The following is a 25,252-nucleotide window of genomic DNA, read 5'->3' on the forward strand; positions in this document are numbered from 1 at the left end:
TCTTGGGCTCTTAAGATTGGTCATTCATGTAACCTGTCCCAGTAGGCTGTGTATTTTCCCACTGTTTCCTGCCTTTAATTTAAAGCAATATTCTTTTTTTCCCCCTCTAGGTTAACACCTAAAATTGGTTTTCCCTGGAGTGAAATCAGAAATATTTCATTTAATGACAAAAAATTCGTTATAAAGCCAATTGACAAAAAGGCACCTGTAAGGATATTTTGTTTATTAACTTTTAAAAATTTCTGCTACTTTCTATGAAATAACTTAAAAGAAGAGCACTGATCACTTTAAGTTGCATCTGAGAGATATTCTCTTCCCATAGTTAAATTTTCCTTAGTGACGAAATGTTATTAAAAATACAAAAATTTCCAGTTTTTTTAAGATGTAAGAGTTTTAACTGATTTACTTGTAATGTTGATAAAATGATATTAGAAGGGTATTAACAACACTTATTGATTGCAAAATGTAGTAGAGGTAACCCTTTTAAAATTAACTCTGTAGTCTTGTACTCTGAACTTTCTGTTTTTAATTATCTGAGGCTTCCTTTTTATTGAAATAGATTTTCAAAGATTAGTGTTTATATAATATTTAGTATTCTACCTTTTTTATCTAAAAGATAAATATTTGAAGAACATTTCTAGATTAAAACAGCCTTGGAGAAAGACCAGTTTTGGGGTGTAAGGATAGCTCTTTTGTAGTTTCTTTGAATAAATAAAAAAAAGGATTAATGACATTTAGTTCATCTTTACAGAACAGATAAGGTAGAGGAATAGGGAAATAGTAATGCTGGAGGTATGTGAGGTTCACAGTCTCTAGACTTTATGTGCAGTGACATCAGATTTCTACTTCATGTTGAAATTGAGTAGCTGTGAAGGATACTATCACTCTGAGAGATAAAATTGAGTATTCTATTTTTAGGATTTTGTCTTCTATGCACCTCGTCTGAGAATCAATAAACGAATTTTGGCCTTATGTATGGGAAACCATGAACTGTACATGCGAAGGAGAAAGCCTGATACTATTGAAGTACAGCAGATGAAGGCTCAGGCCCGGGAGGAAAAGCATCAGAAGCAGCTAGAAAGGTATGCGTGTGTCCTGCTCAGTTTTAACTCTTGGGACAGGCCAGCTGCAAGGGACAGACTGCTCAGGTTTACTGGTGGACTTTAATGTTCGACTTTGAGTACAGTTTTGGTGATGGGCCTGAGGCATATTTCCAAAAATAATTTAACTTTACATGTTACTGCAGAGACTTTATAGTTTTACTATATTTATGTCCTCAAAATAGAAGTAGGTTGAAATAACTCTTTAGAAACTGAAACTCTAAATGAAAACATCTAATTACATAATTTGAGTAATTAGAAAAGGCTTCCTGGGTAAAGTGTGATTTGAATAGGATGTGGGAAAGACATTCAGAAGGGGGAGCCAGCATAAGCATGTGTAGAGAGAAGAATATGTTGGGTGTGCTTAGGGACCAGGAAGTGGACCAGGTTCATCCTTTTGAGCAGTGTGAGGTAAGAAAAGGCCTAGCAACCCTCAGTGTGTGCATGTGATGTGGGGAGCTAGGTGCTGTTGAGGTCTGGTGTGTCTGTGGGTAAGGTGTGAGATGAACATCTCAGCAATGCTGCAGAATCAGGCTGGCTGTCTCCTGTGTGCAGACTTGACTTTTCAGTAATAAAATAAGGTTTGGTTCTAGCTCGGTTATAGCCATGTTCCTTACATTTTTTTTCTTTCTGTCTACGTATATCTTCTTTTTCTCCATCTCTGTAGAAGAGCAAATAGAACACCAATAGGGAGAAGCTAAATGAAGCCAATACCTTTTCCTAAAAGGGGGCATTTGTGCCAGAGTGGGACCCAAAAGGTTGGGATAGGTTGTAACCTGTAGGTCTTGAGCCTTGGTTTATACTGAGTCCTCAAGAAGGAAGGACCTCGGTGCTTGAGGAGCTGTGGTACTAGGCATGGCTGTGCAGAGGCCTTGGAGCAGTGGAATAGCCTAACAACCACTCTGAGTTGTAAAGAGCATGCTGTAGAAAAGCAGGTATTGGAAAACTGGTACCTGTGCTTCTACAAACAGCCTGAGGAGACAACCAGCTTTTTAAGGGAAGGCCCCTGGGCCTTTCTTTTGCCCGAGGAGCCTAGAGTATGCCAACTTGCCGCCTCATTTAGGTTTTCTAGAGATGAAGAAACTCCCAGCTTCTTGAGCCTCTTCCCAAATATACTTTACATAAACAGAAATGAGGGAGAAATGCTGCAGAGACCCAGGGCAGATCCATTAGCTCTTCTGGTGTTAAGGAAGTACATCAAAGAGAACCTAAAACCAGAGTGGAACAGCCCATGCCTCTCCTTTTCCTTTCTCTCTTTTCGCCCTCTCTCCTTCTCGCCCTCTCTCCCTCTCTTTCTCCCTCTTTCCCTCTCTTTCCCTCTCTTTCTCTTTCTCTCTCTCTCTCTCTCCCTCTCTCTCTCTCTCTCTCTTTCTCTCTTTCTCTCTTTCTCTTTCTCTTTCTTTCTCTCTCTTTCTCTCTCTCTTTCTCTCTCTCTTTCTCTCTCTCTCTTTCCTTCTCCTCCTCTTCCTCCTCCTCCTCCTTTCTCTTTCTCTTTCTCTTTCTCTTTCTCTTTCTCTTTCTCTCTCTCTCTCTCTCTTTTTCTCTTTCTTTCTCTTTCTTTCTCTTTCTTTCTCTTTCTTTCTCTTTCTCTTTCTCTTTCTCTTTCTCTTTCTCTTTCTCTTTCTCTTTCTCTTTCTCTTTCTCTTTCTCTTTCTCTTTCTCTTTCTCTTTCTCTTTCTCTTTCTCTTTCTCTTTCTCTTTCTCTTTCTCTTTCTCTTTCTCTTTCTCTTCTTTCCTGTAAGATTTATTTGGACTGGAGAGATGACTCAGTGGTTAAGAGCACTGACTGCTATTCTAGAAGTCCTGAGTTCAATTCCCAGCAACCACATGGTGGCTCACAACCATCTACAATGGAATTTGAAGCCCTCTTCTGATTTGTCTGAAGAGAGCAATAATATACATAAAATAAATAATTTTTTTCTTAAAGTTTTAAAAAAGAGAGATTTATTTATTTAGTGTATGTGAGTACACTGTAGCTGTCCTCAGACACACCAGAAGAGAGCATTGGATCCCATTACAGATGGTTGGGAGCCACTATGTGGTTGCTGGGAATTGAACTCAGGACCTCTGTAAGAGTAGTCGATGCTCTTAACCACTGAGCCACCTCTCCAGCCCTAGCCCATACCATTTTTATTTTTATTTTAGTTTTTCTTTTTAAGATTTTGATATTTTAAAACTGTGCACTGTTTTGTGGAGACGTATGTATATATACCACATACATGCCACAGATTGTCTTATCTCCCCCCACCCCCCCAAACAGGAATTACAGTTGTGGCTGCCTACCATGCGGATGCTGCCAGTTGAACTTGGGTTCAAGGACAAGTGCTTTTCACCACTACAGACTCTGTAGCCCCAGGTCTTTAGTTTTTAAATGGGGTGAAATTTATTAATTAGCAGGAGGCATACTGACCCTTCAACTTCCTGTGTCAGAATTTGTGTATCAGAAAGTCACTGCCAGCAAGCCTTGCTGTCTTGTGAACATCTCTCCTCCAGTGTTCCACACTTTCTCTCTTAGGAACAGATGGATGCTCAAGATCTGCACAAGTTTCCAAATTCAGGCTTTTATACTAAGAAAAAGTACCTTGATAGTACTGTTCTGTGATAAGCCTGGAATTCAGAATAGACACTAGATGGCAGTGATAGTGTTTTGTGAATATTTAGGAGATGACAGAGATGGAATAACTTTAGTGAATAAATAGTATCATTGAAATAATAATTTGAAAGTTAAGCATATGAAGTAACAACTTGGTGTCTTTTATTCATCTTTTTGGTTTTGGTCACCAACATGGAGTTTGACCAAAGGTAGGCTCTTTCTAGATGTCTGATGACAAATTTGGCTATGTTAATCCCCAAGTCCTCTTTTCCCAAATGATATCAGAACTCATAACAGACAGCTAAATCTTCATGGCACTGTTTCCCCTTTTTTTAATGGTTGAAAATCATTTACCTCTCCCACTATTTGCTATTGAAGGTACTTGTGCGTTCTCTTTAAGCCTTTGTTATTTCCCCATGGAGGGCCTCTGCTAACTCAAAGAATTCCCTTGAGTTGTGGCAAGGTACTAAGGTGTTACAAATAATTTGTTCTATATGCAGGAGCTAAATCTCCTGGGCTTTTCCTCACCTGAGCTGGCTTTGAGAACATGCTTGCATATTTGTACATGGCACGGGTGTATGCACATACTGGCACGCACATGCATAAATGTGTGTGGAGGTCAGGATACTGAAGTGTACATGGTAAATATGTTGACAACATTTAAATACTTATGCTGCACTTCTATTTGATTTGGGATTAATACAAATGGCATCAATTTGTTTCTATCCATTTATTTGTAACATATGACTTGTAATTTCTTTAAGGGCACAATTAGAGAATGAAAAGAAGAAACGAGAAATAGCAGAAAAGGAAAAGGAAAGAATAGAACGTGAAAAGGAAGAGCTGATGGAGCGTCTGAGGCAGATCGAAGAGCAAACAGTGAAAGCCCAGAAAGGTAAAGGGTTTGTGTTTAAGCAGTGGATTCAAGATGGTGACTGTGATGTATAAGGTATGCAGCTCCAGAGCAAGGTCAGGCACACGCAGACACGCCATGCTGCTTGCTTGCTTCTGACATAGTTAGATGAACTTCTATGCTGCTTATAGCCAAAGTGCTGCAGTCTATAGAAAGGACACTGCTTACATTGAGTAACTCTGGGATACACTGCTTTGGCAGAGCATTAGTGGAAAGAACAAAAGGAAAAAAAGTTATTTGAGCAAGTTAAATTGTTCCTTCCCAAGCAGCAGAATCTTAGCCAGTAGTGTAAACTTCCTGTGTATGTACCCTTCCCTCACAATTAGTAAAATTGGCCATTCACTTTTATTGCGAATGGTAGTGTTAGTTCAGGTTTAATTTGATTATATCATTTTCCTGTGTGAAGGAGATATTTTTTAGAAGCAGTTAGAACCATTTTCTAGTGGGTAACCAGGAGAAGTGGTCACCTAAATGACAGGTTATCTACAGTTATTCCGAGAGTATTAGCTATATCTCAGTAGAGACTGTTGTGGTTTGTGGGGCGGAGCACATTTTCACTATAGCTCAGGCTGGCTTCAAACTTTGATAATCCTGGCTCCCTCCTCAGCAATGCTAAGATAATTGGCCTGTGCCATCTTACCAGGTATATGCATAAGGCTGGAGACAAGACTCATTGGTAAAGTAGTTCGTGTGCAATCATGAAGCCTTGTGTTTGAGCACCAGAACTTACGCTAAGGTTGGGCGTAGTTAGCACTAGCTTGCAATCCAGTACCGGAAAAAGCTGAGACATGTAGATTCCTGAGTTGACTGATCAGGCAGCCTCAACAAATCAGTCAGACCCAGTTCCTGAGAGACTGCATCTCAAAAAGGGAGGTAACAACTTTTGGTAGCCCTCTGGCCTCCGTGCATGTAGATATACTTACCTGCCCCTCCTACCTCCCTCTCCCCACACACAAAGCACAATTTTTAAATTGAGTTTTATTCTAACTCTAGCTAAACCTTACCTCTCACATCTGGAAATTAATTTACTTCAAAACTAAAGGGTTGTATAGCACTGGTTTATAGACTACAAAATGATACTTGAATTCCAAATTTGATGCTGTTTGTGCTGCTTTAGTAGGTTCCTTTTATCCTTACAGACATAGAACCTACATGTCAGTAAAACCTGTGCAGATGATAGAAACACACGAACAAAACTGATAGTGACATGTCATGTGCTAAGGACCTCATGACCCATATAAGTTGCACCTTTCAAGAATGCTGGCAAGAAGTTTGACTTGAGGGGCTTGCTTAGGGCATAGCTAGCACAACTCATTGGTCCAGATGCTTGCTTACATGTGTGAGGCCCTCAGGTTGTTTCTTAGTACCACACCTGACCTCTGCCTTATACTGAAGGATGTTTAAAGAATTGAAGCTGGGCGTGGTGGCGCACGCCTTTAATCCCAGCACTTGGGAGGCAGAGGCAGGTGGATTTCTGAGTTCGAGGCCAGCCTGGTCTACAGAGTGAGTTCCAGGACAGCCAGGGATACACAGAGAAGCCCTGCCTCAGGGAAAAAAAAAAAAAAACAAAAAAACCAAACAAACAAAAAAAAAGAATTGGAACTTTCATAGTAAAGATTAAGTTTATATAACTGTTTTGAAGGAATAGCTACTTACTAAATCTTTCAATCTCATTTATTTAGGATGTATAATAAAAGTATTAATGGTTTATATACAAAACTCTGAAAGAAGCACTGAAGAGTATAAGGCAGATAGAGCATAAAGAATATAGAACATCTTTATCAAGACAATTGCAGATGAGTCATCTTAAGGCAAAGCACATCCAGTGTAATTGTTGGTTTTCTAATAAAGCTTTCCCAGGCTGGCCTAAAACCTATGTGGTTGTCTTGTAATTTGTCCTAAATTTTCACTCAAGTGCAGTAACTGACCATATTTCATGATATTTAAATTAATCTGTAACTTTTTGAGGAAAAAATTTTATATTTTGTTGCCATATTCTTTTAATTTTTATTGGCATTGTTATTACAAATGATTCATTAACTAGAACAAAAAGAGATCAGTTGCTGTTGAGCATACGGAAGATGTATTGGGGATTCCTGAAAGGTGCTATTACCAGACCCACCATTCCTTTGTTGTTCTAGCAAGTATTAAAATGAGTCGGACTTCCATATGACAGACTATAGGAGGGACCTGTGGTCTAGTGGTTTGACTCATTCTGGGCACATAGAAGCACTGGGCAAAAGGTGCTGGATAAGGAAGGACCCTGCTTTGATGCAGCATGCGGTTTACTGATGGCAGATGGAGCAGTAGCTTAAACAATCATTTTGTATACTTTGGACTTCTGAGGAGGGACAGTCAGCATGGTAATGTGGGGGGTAGTAGATAATACTGTTTACAGGTAGGAACAAAGCTTAATTCTGTCATTGCAGACCACGGTGACCCTGAGTACATCAGCTTAGCATCTTAGGTTCCTAAGTTCTGAAATGGAAATAAGCCATCTTTTTAAAAAATAGGATTGTTTTTAATTAGTTTTATTTTCTGAGGACCTAAATACTATCTTAGTGAAGTACTGGTACAGAGGTCTGTATACACCTGTTGGGAGTAAGTGGCAGTAGTTTGTTGCAGGGAAGTTTATTCCTAAAATGATGTGAACTGTACAGGCTTGTTCTTGTAGCTTGCTAGAACAAGATAAGGAACAATACTGGCATTCTTTAATTTACTACTCCCCAGTCATTTGTCATTTATAATTTTTGTCATTCTAATTCTTGAGCTCTTAGATTTAGTCACTTTTTTTTTTTCTGATGGCTTTGTTGAGATATAATATGCTGTAAAATTACCCACTTAAACCATGCAGTTTACCGGTGTTTAATATGTCCTGAGTGCTGTGCTATCACTCAGTGAGTTTTTGAAATCTGTCATCTCTAAGAAATCCCATACCCACTAATTAAGCAGCCAGTCAGCTGATATCTCCAGTAATCCCTCACAGCTGTGGGCGGGCAGCTGTTAATCTCTGCACTGTGCCACAGATTGGTCTTTTCTGCACACATGACTGGATTCCCTTACTTGGCTTGCTATTCTCAAAGTGCATCTCTATTTAACATATATTAACATTTCATTCTTTTTAAATTGATGAATGATGTTTTAATTTTATTTTTTTTATTCATCAATTGTTGGGCATTTGTGTTGTTTCTACTGTTTCACTGTATTGTGTATAAGTTAAAAACGTACACATACAGATTTCTTTTTACATTTTCATATTGCTGGCCACATTGATTTTTTTGAGGAATTGTCCAATTGGTTTGAAAGTGGCTTTCTGTTCCTGTAACTGTGTGAGCGCTCCATCTTCTCCAGGATATGTTAGTGCCTGTCTTTTGGGTTATCATTTTCATAAATGATTTACAGTGCTATGTTAGGGTTTTGACTTAGATACCTCCGCCTAATGATGCTGAACATCTTTTCATGCGCTTATTGGGAGTGAGGGTGTTCAAATTTTCTGCCCACTGGTCAATGGGATTTCTTGTTGTTCTAAGGGTTCTTACATGACTGGGATACAAATTCTTTATCAGATATTTGATTTACAAATGTTGTCTCCCAAGGAGATGATGGCCTGGATGATGGGTAGGGCTTCTCTGTGTTAGCTTCAGATGCTGCCATTTGACCAGAGAGCGGCCCCTCTCCCTAGGTCTTAAGCTTCTTACAGTGTCTTCATGTTTCCTAGTATCTCGGTTATGTGCTCATTGGGGAATTGGCAAATACACTGAAGGAAAATAGCACACAGATTTGAAGAGACCTTGTTTGCCCCTTTTCAGGAACTTTTCTCCTAGTCCCTACTACTTCTTCAATCCCAGACTCTCCATCTTTGTCTTTCTGGCCCAGTAGAACACTAATCCCAGGCTGGTGTGCTACTTTGCCATTATTCTACTTTTGGGGAAAGCAGATACCGTTTTGTTTACAGAAAATATATACAGAACACATAAAAATGTATTCTTATTTGTCACACACACAGAGGCCTCTGACATATTTCCTGGGGTGTTTTGCTTTAAGAGGAGATGTATTGCATAGTCTCCAGGCTGGCCTTGCACTCCTGGAGTCAACTGATCATTTTGATTTCCCCTCCCAAAGTACCCAGGACTACAGATGCATACCACTGTGCCTGGTTCTGTGTGTGTGTGTGTACATATTTGCCCTACTGTTCCAATTACTGTATCTAAAAATCCCTTCATACATTATTCATAGAGACCTTTACCTTTATGATGACATGTAACTGGATCGTTGCTTAGGTGTTCTATAGAAATTAAAATTTTTGTCAGCCAATAATACACAACCACAGTGTTCTATGATTTATGAAAATTGTTATTGAACTGTTATTTTTTTCTTCTAAGATCATGTGCTTTCCTCTAGAAATCAATGTAGTTGTTGATAAACCATTGCTTTAGTAAAGAGAAAGAAAAACCTACTCTTTGGGCTATATTGTCTATTAAGGCATGTAGGGTTTTGTTTTGTTTTTAATGCTGTTACTGCAGTATTACAGCTTCTAAATTTGGTTCTGCAGTAAGAAATTATTTGGCTTGCAAAATCATGTAGTGCTGGGTTTCCAATATGAGTAAGAAGGAGAAGCTTCCTCGAGTTTTTTCAGTAATAGTTTAGACAGCTACACAGCCTGAGTCTTGCCAGAGTTGGCTGTTGTGTGAAAGAAGTCCTATTTAATTTCTGAGTCAGGGTGTTGGTGATGTCTCAAAAAAAAAAAATTAATAAATTAGTGTTGGGTTTGGTCCATGGGCCAAAGTTTGTTAACTCTTGTTCTAGTGCTCTGATAAAAACAGCTTTTTCTCTTAAGGTCATATGACTACCCAACTCTTTCCGTGTAAATGAATTTAAAATAATACTCATTTTAACATTTTATTTTATTTTTTATGAATGAGCCAATTTTTAACCCAGCATCCTTTGTTCTAATGCTTCTTGTTGGCAGCTGCCGACTGTCCAACGATTCTGTCCAGATCTCTTTGTCTCTGAGGTGTTAGCTTGTGGCCTCGATCTTGGTCCTTTCCTACCATTTTCAGCCCCTCCAGAGTTTGGAGGACCCAGTGGGCCACACTCTTAAAGCCTCTGCTGAAGTGGTTGGACCTGACACAGTTTCTCTGTCGTCCTTTGTAGATCTTGGTCATGGAACCAAGCCCTGTACCCCCATGAGGTGCAGGTGCCGTGCTGTGGAAGAGGCTCATGTGTAGAACCAGTTCTCATCATATGGGGCAAACTCTTTATGTTTGGCCAGCCTTGACTGCATCCATCCATTCGGGGACTCTCAGCTTCCCAGACATTTTGAGGAAGGCTACCAGAGCTCTGACCAGCTCCTGGTTTATGCCTTTTACAGTAACTCCAGGCTGCCCACCTAACCCTCTTGTCTCCCAGATTGTGGCGATCAGGCGTGTTGAGGCCTACTGCTGGAACGTGGCTATGGCTCCAGGGTGTGAAGCCACCCCTCCTTAGTGTTGTCCTTCCTGCCATCCCCGGCATGAAATCTTGGGGCCAGATAGCCAGGGCCCCGTGCACAGCTACAACCCAGAGCAAGCCCTCGCTTCGTTTTAACATTTTAAAAAATAGCTTTTTTATGATAGATTTAAGAATTGCACAAAAATCTATCAAATATACCTCTTTTTAAAAATTGATACCATAGAAAGCTGATAGAAAATAGTTGACTCAGAAGTATTTATGTTAAAATTTAACTTGTATCCCAAACTTCTAAAAATTTGTGTGTGTGTGTGGTGTTTTTGGCTTTTCGAGACAGGGTTTCTCTGTGTAGCCCTGGCTGTCCTGGAACTCACTCTGTAGACCAGGCTGGCCTCGATCTCAGAAATCTGCCTGCCTCTGCCTCCCGAGTGCTGGGATTAAAGGCTTGCGCCACCACGCCCGGCTATGATTTTTTTTTTTTTTTTAACTGTGGCAAACATAAAAAATAGTGTGCTACTGATTTTCAAGAGTATGGTTTAAGGCTATCAAGAGTCCACTATAACCTTTTACAGCCTGCAAAACTAACCCTCTGCCTGTTAAGCATAACTCCTCAGCTCCCTTCCTCCACCCCCCCCCACCCCCCACCCCCGCATATACCCTTCTCTGTCTGGGGTCTTGGCTGTTCTAGATAGTGAGTAGACTCATGGAATGACTTTGTGTGCCTGGCTTTTTGCACTTATCATAAGGCCTACAGTACTCACACATACTGGAACATACCTCACCGTGGGTATACATACATGTGCATACATGTCCCTGCTTTCACTTCTTGACTCATTGGGGAGGTGAGTGGTGGAGCCAGGAGCTTGCTTGGCTCTAGCAGCCAAGGAGGATGAGGGAAGGTTCTTCCTAGGTTAACTCGACCAAGTTTTGAATGAAAATAATTAAGCTGTGGTAGCATCCTGTATTGTGTACTTTTATAATTTGTAGCCAGATAGCTATGCTGAATTTGTATGCTATTTTATCAAAAATTTAAAGCTTAGCCAGAGTCATTTTTTTCTCTAATCCTCAAAATCTCTTAACTGAAAATATTTATGCTAGTTTTGATCAAGACCAGTAAAATTTCAAATCTTGTTGTTGCAGTCTACTTTCACATCTCTCTAAAGGATATAGCAAGGGAGAGCCAGTCTCCTAGGACATTATACTCTATCGTCTCACAGAATTCTTAGTAAGACTTTCCCAAAATAACACTTAAATTCAAAATTTCAAAGTCACCGGGGGGAGGGGGGGGAGTCTAATGGTTTTGTTAGTGGTATTTTCCTTTCTTACTCAATTTACTGGGAAAAGAAAGAAACTTATCCCTGCTCCATGGACAGATCACAACGCTTGCCAGTCACTTCATTATGTCTTAAGTCACTAAGAGCTAGTGTTGTTGTTTTTTCAAATTTAATATCAAACAATTAGCCAGTCACGCTTGCTGGTGACTTGCCTAAAATAAGAAATAAAGATCTTGATGCCCCCAAATCTGAAATGTTTTGAACTTAGAACACACTTCATACAGCGGATCTCACACTGAAGGTACTGCATCCGGTTACATTCAGGTTCTGGACGATGAAGCAAATGACTCTCACGTTAGAATGAGCCTTACCTCCAAATTCTTTCACTACATACATTAACTATTGAAAAAACCCAAAACACTTTGAGTCCCCATGCAGTTCAGATGAGGGTTCCTCTGCCTGTACCTAGTGTAGGTAAGTAAGACTCAGTGTATTCTGTCCTGGGGCTAGGAAAAAACGGACTGAACCTAGGAGCATCGTGTGTGCTAGACAGGGCTGACACCGTTGGTCTTAAACTACATTAATTTAATAGATTTCTATTGAGATTCTATTGAGACGAGTAGTGGAGTCTAATTTTCTGGACAGTTTAGGGATTGCATCCTGGCCTTGTACCTCTAGGCAAGTGCTCTCCTGAGTTAGTCCACCCACTTCCCTAACTTTTATATTTTTTTCAGGTCAAAACTTAACATTAGAGACTTAGAAAATTAAGTGTGTTCTTCTAGTCTTTTGACACAACTTGAACCATAAGGGCTTTCATGTCCTCCAAGTTTTGAATTACATAATTAGTAAAAATTATTACTGTTTACCAGGTTAAAATTAAAGTATTTGTATGTTTGGTCACGTGATCTTGAAAACCTACACATTTTGGTATGTTGCTGTAACGAGGATGATTGCAGTTAACCCATGTTTGTGGGCTGGGTGGAACATTTGACAGAACTAGAAGAACAGACTCGGAAAGCTCTAGAACTGGAGCAGGAGCGCCAGCGAGCAAAAGAGGAGGCAGAGCGGCTAGACAGGGAGCGCCGGGCTGCAGAAGAAGCCAAGTCTGCAATCGCCAAGCAAGCTGCTGACCAGATGAAGAACCAGGAGCAGCTGGTAAGGCCCTGCTCATTCTCGGAAAAAGCAAAGCCTGAGGAAAGCCATGCATGGCGTGCCCACACACCAATACCTTTTCAAGAGCATGCCACAGGGAAAGTGACAGAAATTGGTCATTTTATTTCTGCCAGAAAATTTTTTAAAAAAATGGAACTGAAAACCAAACAGAATAAAAGGGTCCATGTGCTTATATCTTCTAGTTCATTTGTTTGTTTTTTTTTTAATGACAACCTTCTTTCATATAATGTTTTCTGTTTGTAGTTTCCTCTTAAATGGAGCCTATGGCTCACAGAAGAGTTTCATTCATTTGGACCACTGATTCTCAATTTTCCTAAAGCTATATTGCTTTAATGTAGTTCCTCATGTTGTGGTGACCCCAAACCATAAAATGATTTTAGTTGCTACTTTATAACTGTAATATTGCTACTGTTGTGTATTGTAATATGTATATCTGTTTTCTAATGGTGTTAGGTAACCCTGTGAAAGGGTTTTTCAATCCTCAGAGGGGTCATAACCCACAGTTGAGAACCTCTACAGAGGCCGCATGGCATCTTGTGCTTTAGATAAATTGGCATAGCATGTTTGCTTTCTTTATGATGGCTATAAACCATAGTTTGTTGGAATTTTGTTTATTTAACATACTTCCAAATAATGAAATTATGTGTGACACAGGGAAGATTCTAAATATGAATATAAATGCAGATGTTTATTTACTACGTCTTCTAATCCTGTGTTTGTAAACAGAGTTTTGCTACTAACCTGGGCTGGCTTCTGGGCTGGCTTTGAACTCTTGATCCTTCTACTCCCACCTCCTAAATACCAAGCAAGTTTGGATTCCAGGTGTGTCATAGCACACCTATCAGTTGCTCTTTGAGCTTTTCGGTTCTTTCTTTTTGAAAATTGGACTGCTGAGTAATGAGATGAGATTGCTGACAGTGCCCTTAGCACTGCATAACATTATGTAATTATTTGTTTAGTGATAAAGGTTTGAAACACAGCTCTTAGATATTTTAAGTTCTCACTGCTGAAGTGTAAGTCATCGATTATCTATAAAATAAACATCTTTTAACTTTACCTTATATGACCTTTTTATCTCAAGTTCCTACTATAAACTACTTAAGACCTTCAGGAAATACTGCCTTTTTTAAAAAAATGGGAACTTAAAACAGCCCAAGCTTAAAGTTTTTGACTAAAAAAATGTAAAAGAATATTAAAAATGTTATTGTCTCTAGCATTGATAATATATAAACATTTTAATTTCAGGCAGCAGAACTTGCCGAATTCACTGCCAAGATTGCACTTTTAGAAGAAGCCAAGAAGAAAAAGGAAGAGGAAGCTACTGAGTGGCAGCACAAAGTAATGACTGTTTTGTTGTGTGCTAGCTTTTCTTGACCAGCTACTCTGCTAGTGAGCCAGCAGTCCGTTGGCTGATTTGATAGAGGTGCTGTGAGATCAGCATATGCTCAGAATGCATAAGAGCAGATGAGTTCCTGTGGGAACCAGACACGTGGCTGTCTGGGACATTCATAAGCATTACATTGGGTCTTGAAATAAGCTGGTTTTGGGGGAATCGGATTAAAGGCTAAAGTGTTGATGGTTGTTCTAGATAGAAAAAATTGAGTGAGTATAAGAAGTAGGAGTGTATGTGTCAGATTTGAGGACAGTCAGTAAATAAATAGCTAACAACCAAGTAAAAAGTCAAAAAAGTAGATATTGTGACAAGTTAGATAATAGAAGATTGAGTTATAGGGGACTTTAAATAAATGATCTACTTACGCAATTGGATGGAGTGTGTGTACACAATTAGCACAGTTAGGTATGAGTTTATTAAGACAACAACAACACAAACTTAGGTGAAGTATGGATTTGGGATGTTGGTTGCTTAAATGTCTGAAGGATGTAGCAATGAAAATAGGACTGGAAAGAGTTAAACACTTTGATAGACTGAAACAGTCACGCCTGCCAGTTACAGGAGGCGAGATCGAGGTAGGGCTTATACTTTTGCTACTAGTAAAATTTTGGTTTCTGTTTGCATGCTTTAATTATACATGGACGTTATGGCGTTTTCATAATGCATATCATATGTATAGTCTGACCGGCTATTTCCACTGCTCCCTCGTCTTCCCACTTAGTCCTCTTCTACTTTTCTGGACCAGTGACTCTGTTGGGTGAAATCTTACTTAGAGGAGCAAGGACAGCTTGCTGGTGGCTACGCTTCTGGGGAAAGTGTCTGTCTCAGCGAGCATTAACTGCCTGCAGAGCTTAAGAGAGCAGTTGATTCTGACTGCTAAGATTTCCAAAGAATTCACAAAATCAAGCTTGTAATTAGAGGGATGGGAGAGAAAGGAAAAGGAGTTTAATTCAGTAGCATCAATTTGTATATACAGTTATGATTTTTATACCCAAGGAAGGTACATGAAATATGTGGTGCTTTTGCTATAATGAAATACTCTTGGGGGCTGGTGAGATGGCTCAGTGGGTAAAAAGCACCCGACTGCTCTTCCGAAGGTCCGAAGATATGACTCCCACTTCTGGAGTGTCTGAAGACAGCTACAGTGTACTTACATATAATAAATAAATAAATCTTTAAAAAAAAAAGAAAAGAAATACTCTTACTGTATAAATGGTTTTGTTCTACTCTTAAGTTTTTTTGTAGAGGGCTGGAGAGATGGCCCCGTGGCTAAGAGCATTGGCAGCTCTTCTAGAGGACTGGGTTCAATCCACAGCGCCCACATAGTAGTCACAACTGTTAAACTCCAGAGGATCCTACACCCTCACACACACATAGACAAAATACCAATGCACATAAAATAAAAATAAATAAATCCGTAAACATAAACAATAACAACAGAAATTTCTTTGTAGAAGTTCAATTTTGGGGGACATTTTATATTCCATGTGTATATTTGTAAAATAATATATGTAAATAGAAAAAGGGTAAAATAGTCTCCCCATTATATTGCTTATGTTGTGAGAATTACATAGACCTGGCTAAAGGAAACTTTCTATGAACTGTAGAGACGCAAACCTTAAAAATTACAGCTACAAGTCCTATGAACAATTTAAAAATGCACACAGTCAACAAAAATTTATATAAAAAGAAAATTATAGTCTTGTAAGCTAAGATGTCGTTTTAAAACATTAGTGTATATCCTTTTCTATTCCTGGTTATGTGTTATGTATAAGTTGCATGCATGCATACATACATACATACATACATACATACATATATATGTATATTTTATATATATGAATTTTTTCCATGTATATAATTCAATTTTATCGAATTTTCATCTCAATGTTAGATTAGATTTTAAAATGTAACCAATAATGTTGGTAATTTGTAGGTAGTTTGCTCTGCCGTGTGCAAAGCAGGAGTTTAGAGTCTCTGTTTGCTTTAAATCTTAGCACAGGATAGACCCTCTGCTGACACTGATTTGCCGAGGGGCCTGTAGGAAACTCTTCCTTATGTGTGTGTCTCTTGGGTTTCTCATGGTCTCATCCCTCTGTATCCTGAGTTTTTCCTGTAAACTGAACTGTGACTCTTAAAGCTTAAGGAGTTCTTCCAGGAGACTTGCATAGTTTAGGAGCCTTATGAGAATAGTAAGATAGTGTTCTTAATAGGATACAGGACAAGACTGTAAAGCGGGGCTTTTCCAGGCAATCCGGGAAGTGTTGTCCCCCAAATATCAGTGCTTTGTGATAGTTCATGTTGTGTCATGTGAGATGACACTGTCTAGTTAACCCATCATTAGGTCAGTGTTTCAACCATTGTGTTAGAGTAACGACACTCGGATCCCTCCATTGGCTGTTTTCTTTTTCTGCTTGTGGCTCAAGTGTAATCTGTCATGACATTCCCAGCATTATATCCATTAAGTTGTTACAGGAACAAAGAATAAACCTGGATTCATATTTATGTTCAGGCTTTTGCAGCTCAGGAAGACTTGGAAAAGACCAAAGAAGAGCTAAAAACTGTGATGTCTGCGCCACCTCCACCTCCCCCTCCTCCAGTCATCCCTCCCACGGAGAACGAGCATGACGAGCAGGACGAGAACAGTGCGGAGGCCAGCGCCGAGCTGTCCAGCGAGGGGGTGATGAACCACCGAAGCGAGGAGGAGCGGGTCACCGAAACCCAGAAGAATGAACGCGTGAAGAAGCAGCTCCAGGTACTGATGGCTGAGGCTGTGTGCACCTAAGTCACCTTCATGGGCTCCTGCTAACATGGTCCAGGCTTGTGATTGGCTTGTGTTTGTCCTGTAGTGTGACATTCCCTTAGTGCTTCTATTATACAACCCTGTTAGCAAGGGGCTTTGCTGATTGGCTCATTTTCAAAGGAAAAACGTATTCTAGTGCTGTGTAAAATGAACTTAGTCTTTAAAACAATGATGTACTACTTTATGCTTCATCCTTTAAAATATTATACCATTGGAATTATTCGCATTTTATAATTACAAAAGGTCAATTTATTAAGTGTGCATTACTAGGTCAGTATAGGAAAATTTAATGTTACTCAATAGTTTAAAAATTATCTAATTTTTCAGTTGGTGAAATGTTAAGCAGAAGAATGGTTACATTAAGTGTATTAAAATTTCTAGAGAAAAAGTCCATTGTTTCTAAATCTTAATAGTCTCTTTCCTTTAAAATGAGTGCACTGACCTTGAAGTTAGAGTAATTCAGAATATATAAAATGGCCTGGCTGATGACTAAAGAACAGACAGCCCTTGGGCATCCTTTCCTAGCATCATAGTTACTAAAGTTACTAAAGAAAGATGCTGTGGGTTGGAGAGACGGACACCTCAGGGGTTAAGGCTGCTCTTCAGAGAACCTGGATTCAATTCCCAGACTCATCTGGCAGCTCACAACTGTCTATGTAACTCTGGTTCTAGGGATCCAATACCCTTACACACACACACACACACACACACACACACACACACACACACACACACACGCAGGCAAAACACTAATGCACATGAAATAAAACTAATAAAAAGATGCTTGCATACCAGCCAGAAAAACATTCCACAGTGGAAAGATTAGTATATTAAAAAACATGAATTTTTGCATCTTTAACCTATTGTCATAGTTTTTAAAACTTTATGGAAGAGTAATATATATATATATTTTTAATGCAGGCATTGAGTTCAGAATTAGCCCAAGCTAGAGATGAAACCAAGAAGACACAGAACGATGTTCTTCACGCTGAGAATGTCAAGGCCGGCCGTGATAAGTACAAGACCCTTCGGCAGATTCGACAAGGCAATACGAAGCAGCGCATCGATGAGTTTGAAGCCATGTGAGAGCTGTTCTTGTGATCCATGTCCTTCATAAGCTGAACCACCACCAGAGAAAAGCAGGCCTGTGCAGTGCAGATGCAATGGAACGCATCCCACCTTGCCAAAGCACTCATACCAGTCGACTGTGCTCACTAGCAGGACACTGAAGGGTGTCCTTCATCATTAAGGCAGTGTGATGTCATGTTTGGTCATTTTTCTTTTGTCCAGGGAATGGATAATGACATTCTGTCACCCACCCTTTTGTACATTTTTCACTTTTTGTTTGTTTCATCTTTTTCAGTTGAATATTAATACTAATGGCCACGTCTGACAAATGTGTGTATGTGCTTTGAGCACTGTGTACATCTTAGGATAATGGTGGACATTTCAGTGCATGTTTAGCTAATGAACTTAGTTTTCTTTGCCCTTTCCATGTTGTAGGCTACATACATCTCCATGTTCATTCTCATGTTTTTTGTCAGTGTGACCTTCTCATGCCCTGTCATGATAGAGCTGTAATTCTGGTGTCACACGGATCACTTACTGGAGGTGTATAATATGAGATAGTGAGGCAGACAGACAGACAGACAGACATGGGACTACATCATAAGATGATTAGAATGTTGGACAGCGTAGTATGCAGCCAGTGGTTAGTTATTACAAAGATCCCTTAGTTACTGTATTGTTTGCTTTCCTTAAGTGCAGTCATCTCTGATAGCTTGAGTGATGGTGTTTCAAATCCTGTAGTCCTATGGTGGCTTTCCTTGCCTGTTACTTTAGAGATCTAGCCACTAGGCAGTCGCTTCTAAGAAAATTATTGATGAAGTGGCCTTGTAAGTACATGGTCTCTGAAAAAAATTCAAGTTTTGTTCTTAGGATGTCCAATAGAAGATAACTGTGGATGATAACTAATTCTAATTGTTGAAGGGGGAAAAAAACCCAAACCTTGGCCTTTCTGCAAGGGCAGCATATGGAAACATCAACTCTGAGAACAAAATACTACCTCACTCTTTACGTACGTGGTGACTGTACGCACAGTCTGTGCTGCATGTCTGTCACCCATACGCAGTCTCAATCATGGCCTTCACTGAGTGCTTTTGAGATCCCAGTGCTAATGTTTTAACTGCCTTTCTGTTGAACTGTGGGGCTCTGATTTGTGTCTAGATTATTGTATATTCTCACTGGTATGCTGTTCCCTGGGGGGTGTTCTGTGTCCGACGCTGAGTGACCCTTTGTGAGAAAGACGTTGCCTTTGCAGTACATGAAACATCCCATTCTTTGTTCTTGATGGGATAGGGGTCGTTATTGTAGCATATTTGGTTTCTAAATCACTGCTTATTTTTATTTGCAATCTCTAAAAACAAATTTTATTTCAATTACGTCTTACTGAAGAAGTCTTTCCAGCTAGAAAGATGTTCTGACACTGTCTGATCGTGAAGCACCTGAATTTACAGAAGATGCAGAAAGCCTCGTTTTCTCTGCGTGGTTCAGCTACTTTCCATTTGGTATTATGCACTCAAACTTAACATTTATCTATTAAAATTGCCATTTCATTAAGCAATTTTCACGCACAGTAGATTCAACTTGTTTTTTGTGCTGTTTTTTGATTTTTGCTGACTTAAAAAGGATTAATTTGGGCAGACATTATAAAAAGGAAAGGGTTAATATATTTTTGGACTCTGTAGGACAAAAGAGAACTGGTTAACCTTGAAGTGACTGTTGTACAGTGGCTGTGCACGTGCTTCAGACTCATTTGCGAGGGAATGCTTTCTGTATGAGAGGGAGACGGTAGGCCTTACCACTCAGACCTGGACGTATAAGTGCTCACTTTTCCAACACATCACAGCGATAGTCCTTATTGCTAAAGGACTTGGCTTCCCTCGGAGTTTTACTGATTTATTTTTTTCTCTTTGCATTGTGTACATTATCATTGCTACATCAGTTGTTACAGTGTTGAAAGGCTACCAGTTATATTTGCTGTTAATAGTCTATTTGTAGATTAGGATTAAAGTGGGTTTAATCCATTTTTATAGCTGTATGAATTTTTCTAAACAGGAACAGCCATTTGCAAAATGGGTTTTCATAGTGATTGCATCAATTATAACATTTATCATTAGCAGTTGAGAGCACATGTTCATATAGCAATGTAAAAACCTACTAATGAGTATTTGGTAATTTCCCATTAGCATAATTTTATGTTGTACAAGTAAATTACAATTCCATCTCTAATCTTGGATAATACTGGTTGGTTAACAATAAAGTGACAAAAGCTCCCGCCTTGGAGGTCCGCTGTTGTTATTTAACGTGGTTTCGCACGTAGCTCTTGGAAGGACAGTCTGAGCCATGAACCATATGAACTGAACCCTGGATCCTCAAAACCTTGCTCTTTGTTTCCTTTTTACAGTGGCGGTCACAGTGACTCGGAATTAACTCTCACGTCCGAGGGTAACTTGGAATTTCCAGGCATTACATTATTTTACACCGTCCAGCCTCTTTTTCCCCAAGGAAGGCAGGGTTTCATTCTTGTTTATTCCTCTCACTACTAAAATCTCTGGTGCTCTTTGCACTTTGTGCTGGGTACCTTTATTCAGACAGATAGGCTTCCTAAAGCTGTGTTGGAGCAGGTACCATGAATGTGGAATTGCCCTTTAGATGGTCTCTCACTAATACTTAGCAGATATTTTTAAGTAAAGGAGTAATGGCTCTCATCTAGAACACTTTAAAAGCCAACACTTGCTACTTTATTTCTGTTTCCAGGAGTAGGTAGTGATTTTCACTGATCTTGAAAAGCAAAGACATTTTTATTTTTTTAATCTAGAGAGCCTTTTTTTTTAAATTACTACTTTTAAACTTAACATAGGAAGTTTTACTATACATAGACATAAACATACTGTTGTAGTTTAGAGTAACTTCTATATCCCCCCCCCCACAGTTTTCATCACCTTAAAGATTTGGGATGTTTTAAGAGACAAAGGATAAACATTAAATCCACACCTATATGTGCCCAAGGAAATCTCATTTTTTAAATGTTAAAGCTTGAAGTACCAGATAAGGGTTATTAAATTTGCATTAATTTGCTAACTGACCAGTGAGGCAGTTGTGACCTTTCAGGTAGAGTGATGGTCTCTTCAAATGCCCAAAAGCCAGGTGTGGTGCCCACACACATGTGATCCCAGACTTCAGGAGGGTGCAGCAGGAGAGTAAGAGTTGAAGGTCATCCTTGGGTACACTCTTGTTGAAGGCCAGTCTAGGCTACCTGCAGCCCTGTCTGCCCATCCTGCTAAACACCAGCACTCCCCGTGCTTTCCGCACAGTAGAAAAGCTATGTCATGTGCAGGCTTACCGTTTCCAACCTTAGCTTTCCAATGACATACTATTAACTCCATTTTTCCTTAGTAGACCTACTATCTCCTAATAATGAGCCCATCTTTGAGGAATTTAAGAGCTGCCATTTCCTGATGGAAAAGGCTGTGACCCTTGTGCTGTCTCCCCTTTGACTTTCTGTTCTGTGAACCAGATGTCTTGACTCAAGCTTATAAACCTTCCTTAAGCAGTGACATTTGCCTTCTTATTCATACCGCCTTAAGAGGTGAGCTGTTCCTTCATGCTTACGCACTGCCTTAGCACTGAAGTATTTGCGTTATCTCGTATAGAATTTTATAGCCCAACTAAGAAAGCCTCTTTTAGGTCACCTTTGTGTCTTGTCCATGGAGCTCCGGGGCACACCTAGTTCCACATTCTTACATAGTAACCTTCATTTAATCAAAAGTGTTTTTATTAATTGCCTGCTGCATTTGAGGACTTGAAGCAAGATAAGAGCAGCCATGGCCTTCAAGTATTCATTTATCTTAGGTTTTAAATCAATTTGCATTTCTCAGTCATAGTATCAGTTTGCTTTTGAAATGTCAGTACCCTGCTGTTTTGTGTTAGTTTGCATGCCTAGATTCTTCCATGCTTGTAGCTAATGGGTTACTCCCATTTTTTATTTCCCTATCTTGATTGCTTATTTTTATTTGATCACTTTAAAACTTGAATATTATATATATATATATATATACACACACACACATACATATATATATATATATATATATATATATACATGCGTGTATGTTATCAGATTTGTTTTCTAAACTATGATAGTGGCTTTATTTAGCCTTTGCTCTCACAGCTGAATGCCTAGTAGCAAACATGCTATAAGGATTTGGGGATGACTTGGAAATGTTCCTCATTAGATGTGGATTCTTTTCACACCGTCAATTTCTTTTCAATTTGTGTATTATGTTAGACCGAGAAATACATGCATTTCTTAGACTTCTAAGGCAGTTTCATTCATTTTATTCATACTACAAACCTATGAAACTTAGATATAGCATTTGAATCTTTTATGTTAATGCTCCATTAATATAATCATTTAAGTTCTAACTATATTGACTAAAAGATGCTAGTTGAATGATGATGAGACCTAGACATAAGTGGCCAAGACAATGAATATTGGCTGTGGGTCCCCAGGATGCTTGTCTCTGCATTACCCTGTCCATCTCATGGGTCAAGCATTAAACATCAGTTGATAGATAAAGATATCCTAAGAGATGAAGCTCCAGGTATTAAGTCTGTAACTTTATAAGAAGATTCAAACCCAGCTGATAACCCTGTCAAAAAGCATAGCCAGCAGTATGTGGATTACAGGAGAGTTTAGTGGACTTTTTGGTTGAATATTTATGGTCTGGTTTCGTGTTAAACCTTGTGTAAGGTGAAGTGTGTGGTTTTAATCGTTTCAAGGGAACAATGTTAGGTAGCGCCAGATTCTCATTGATATGTACCCATCACCACCATCTGTCTGCAGAGAACCATCTATGTTGAAGCTGTACCCACTCAATACAGCTCTTCCTAGTCCTTGGTAGCTACTATTGGTACTTTCTGTCTCTGAATTATGACGTTTTTAGGCACCCCATCAAGGTAAACCATACATATTTGTCCATTTGTGCCTGGCATACTTAGTGTATTTCACTTAATACAATATTCATATTTTACTGTGTTTTATTTCTTGTTGAGGTTGAATAAATGTCCCAGTTTATACCACCTTTTATCCATTTATTGGTCAGTTGGCATTTGAGTTTTTTCCACATTTTTACTAATGTTGCTGTGAAGTTTGCTATGAAAATGTTATATTACCTAAATGGAATTGCTAGATCATATGATAGTTCTATGATTAATTTAAAAAAAAAAACTCTCATACTATCTTTTCATAAGGAAGGAACAGAGTTGTGGAATTGACTATTAAGGCAGGTTCGCAGTCCCTTAAACTCATGTCAGTACTCCTGCTGCAGCCTCCTCCGAAGTTCTGGGATTACAGGCCACTCTATGCTTGACTTAGGAGGAGCAGATGGGAGGCGGTCTTAGACCTGAAAAGTGAATAGAAATTGAGTTGCCACACACTGACTGTAGGCCGCAGAGCCAGGAAGGGTGCTGCCAGGTGTCCACGCATCGGGGAAACATGCCAGGGGACATTGGTTTGACTCAAGGACGGTGGCTTTGATAACTAATGTTGCAATGCTACATTACTACACAGTGCAGAGGTTGAAGAAAGCCTGGAGTTGCATTCAGTAGTTAGCCTGCAGGAAGGCAGTGGCCCCGAGAAAGAGATTGTTGCTTCTTGGGAGCACATGGGAAAGACATGGGACGTGGCCGAACCTTTGCTGGGTGTAGCAATACTCTTTGTTTCTGCTTCTTTTCTAAAGGACCTGTTTTGGAACTCATAGGACCTTTTTCTGACTGTGTGACTTGTGGGAGGATTCCTGGTGAACTAGAGTTAAAGATTCTGGGTTCTAATCCAAGTCTAACAGTGTGCTGTACCGTGATTCTGACTACTGCGTTCATAGTTTTGAATCAGATCGCTTTGTCAGAGCACTTTTCTAGAATCAGAAATGGGTAACTTTGACTCCAGATATGGTTTTTTTTTTTAAACTGCTGACTAACTTTGGCTAATATCCACGTACTTTTCAATTCTTCCCTGTAGTTGAAAAACTGTTACTCAATATGGTACATATTACAGTAATTCTGTGCTCCCAGAGGACCCAAATGATCCCATGACTGGCAAGTGTTCATTAAACAGTCTCTGGAGACTAGAGAGCCAGCTTCAGGTCACTGTGAGGGGCCCTTGTCATCAAGACAGGACCCAGTGGTGATTATCTCAGACCTCACAGCTACGGTGATTTACTGGCTGCAGTGTCTTTGGTCAATCCATTCTGGAAATTTCCATAAGCCCAAGAGATCAAACTATATGTGCAGATATGTCAAGGCCCAGATAGACTTGGACACAGAACAGGCTGCCACCGCCTGTTCATAGCGAAGTATTCTGAGTTGAGGTTCAGAAGGCAGCATGTGACCAAGGAATATCATGCGGGGAAGTCGGAACCTTGGGGAGCAGCGACACAGTTGCCAAGCAGAGGAACATGGAGAGGGAAGAGCTCAAACCCTGCACAAGATTGACTCCCCTCAAGCTCTGGGGCCACAGATGGGGTGCTGTCATGAGGTGGCTGTAAAAGGACACTTGAAGTTACCATTTAGCTGAAGTGTACAGTGTTCTGGAAGGTTCTCATCGACCTTTGTGATCCTTAAGTCTCAGAGAGCAGGGGAGTGCTCTTTCTAACAGTCCTGGGTCATCTCCAAGGGCCTAAAGCTGACACTGCAGCAGAACTCCACCTGGCTCTCCTGCCCAAATCCACAGGCTTACCGCTAGTACAGTGGTGCTCACCCTGTGGGGTAAATATCCTCCATGTGGCACTTAAATGACTCTTACTAAATACTCTTGTTGGGACTGCTTACTAATGACAAGGCCTGGAGGAGTCACAGATGAGTTAAGAGTGCAGTCAGAGGAGGAAGCAGAGGAGCAGCGATAAGAGGCAAGCAGACAGATACAGTCAGTCTCCTGCTGCTGTCGGCTAGACTCCGGATGTCAGTGTGGTCACCCCTGATGCTCTGCCCTTAGGCAAAGCCTCGCTGGAGGCTATGGAGAGCTACTCTCCGTGGCAGTTTGCACGGAGGCGGCAGAGTATGACACTTCTGAGTCTCCCCCATGCTGGGACCAAGGGCATCATCTAGGTGGGCAGGGATTGAATCTGGGGACAGAGCCTGCTCTGGGGCTGGGTACAGGGCAGTGCTGAGTGGTGCTGAGCTGCCCTGAGGAGTCAAGGTAGAAGATTCAGACCTGTTGTGGAACTCCCGGAGGTCTTTGGTGGGGAAAGAACTTGCACGCATTCATTCAAATATTTTAGTGCTTAGAACCTTCCAGACACTGTATGCTAGCCATTCAGGACATCGTGACGTAAGTCCTTGCCCTAAGACCTCACTTTCTGATCGAAAAGCAAAGGGCTTCAGTAAGCAAAATTTAGGCACTACACATTTCTGCACTGGATTTAATTGTGCGACGTGGCCAGGATTCAACAATCCTTGAGCTGTTTTTTTCCACTTAACCTCTGAAAGCGTAAGAC

At 40.0% G+C, this 25,252-nt stretch overlaps 1 protein-coding gene and 1 pseudogene across 3 annotated transcripts in view; one reads left to right on the forward strand and one right to left on the reverse strand.

The window, feature by feature from the left end:
- The window catches only part of Rdx (radixin), a 41,589-nt gene extending 21,547 nt beyond the window's left edge, over positions 1-20,042 (forward strand). For 2 of the 3 annotated variants that reach the window (NM_001104616.1, NM_009041.3), the window contains exons 8-14: positions 111-207; positions 919-1,082; positions 4,458-4,588; positions 12,323-12,483; positions 13,747-13,839; positions 16,407-16,649; positions 17,619-20,042. In NM_001104616.1, coding sequence (NP_001098086.1) covers positions 111-207; positions 919-1,082; positions 4,458-4,588; positions 12,323-12,483; positions 13,747-13,839; positions 16,407-16,649; positions 17,619-17,783 — 1,054 coding nt within the window. In that variant the 3' untranslated portion in view covers positions 17,784-20,042. Of the gene's footprint in view, positions 1-110; positions 208-918; positions 1,083-4,457; positions 4,589-6,288; positions 6,482-12,322; positions 12,484-13,746; positions 13,840-16,406; positions 16,650-17,618 lie in introns of those variants that run through there. The other variant, NM_001104617.1, reaches the window with a different exon arrangement.
- On the reverse strand, positions 9,518-9,987 carry Gm33614 (predicted gene, 33614; annotated as a pseudogene).
- Positions 20,043-25,252: the final 5,210 nt, after the last annotated feature.

The sequence above is a fragment of the Mus musculus genome, chromosome 9 (genome assembly GCF_000001635.26).
Source record: "Mus musculus strain C57BL/6J chromosome 9, GRCm38.p6 C57BL/6J".
Classification (NCBI taxonomy): Eukaryota; Metazoa; Chordata; class Mammalia; order Rodentia; family Muridae; genus Mus; species Mus musculus.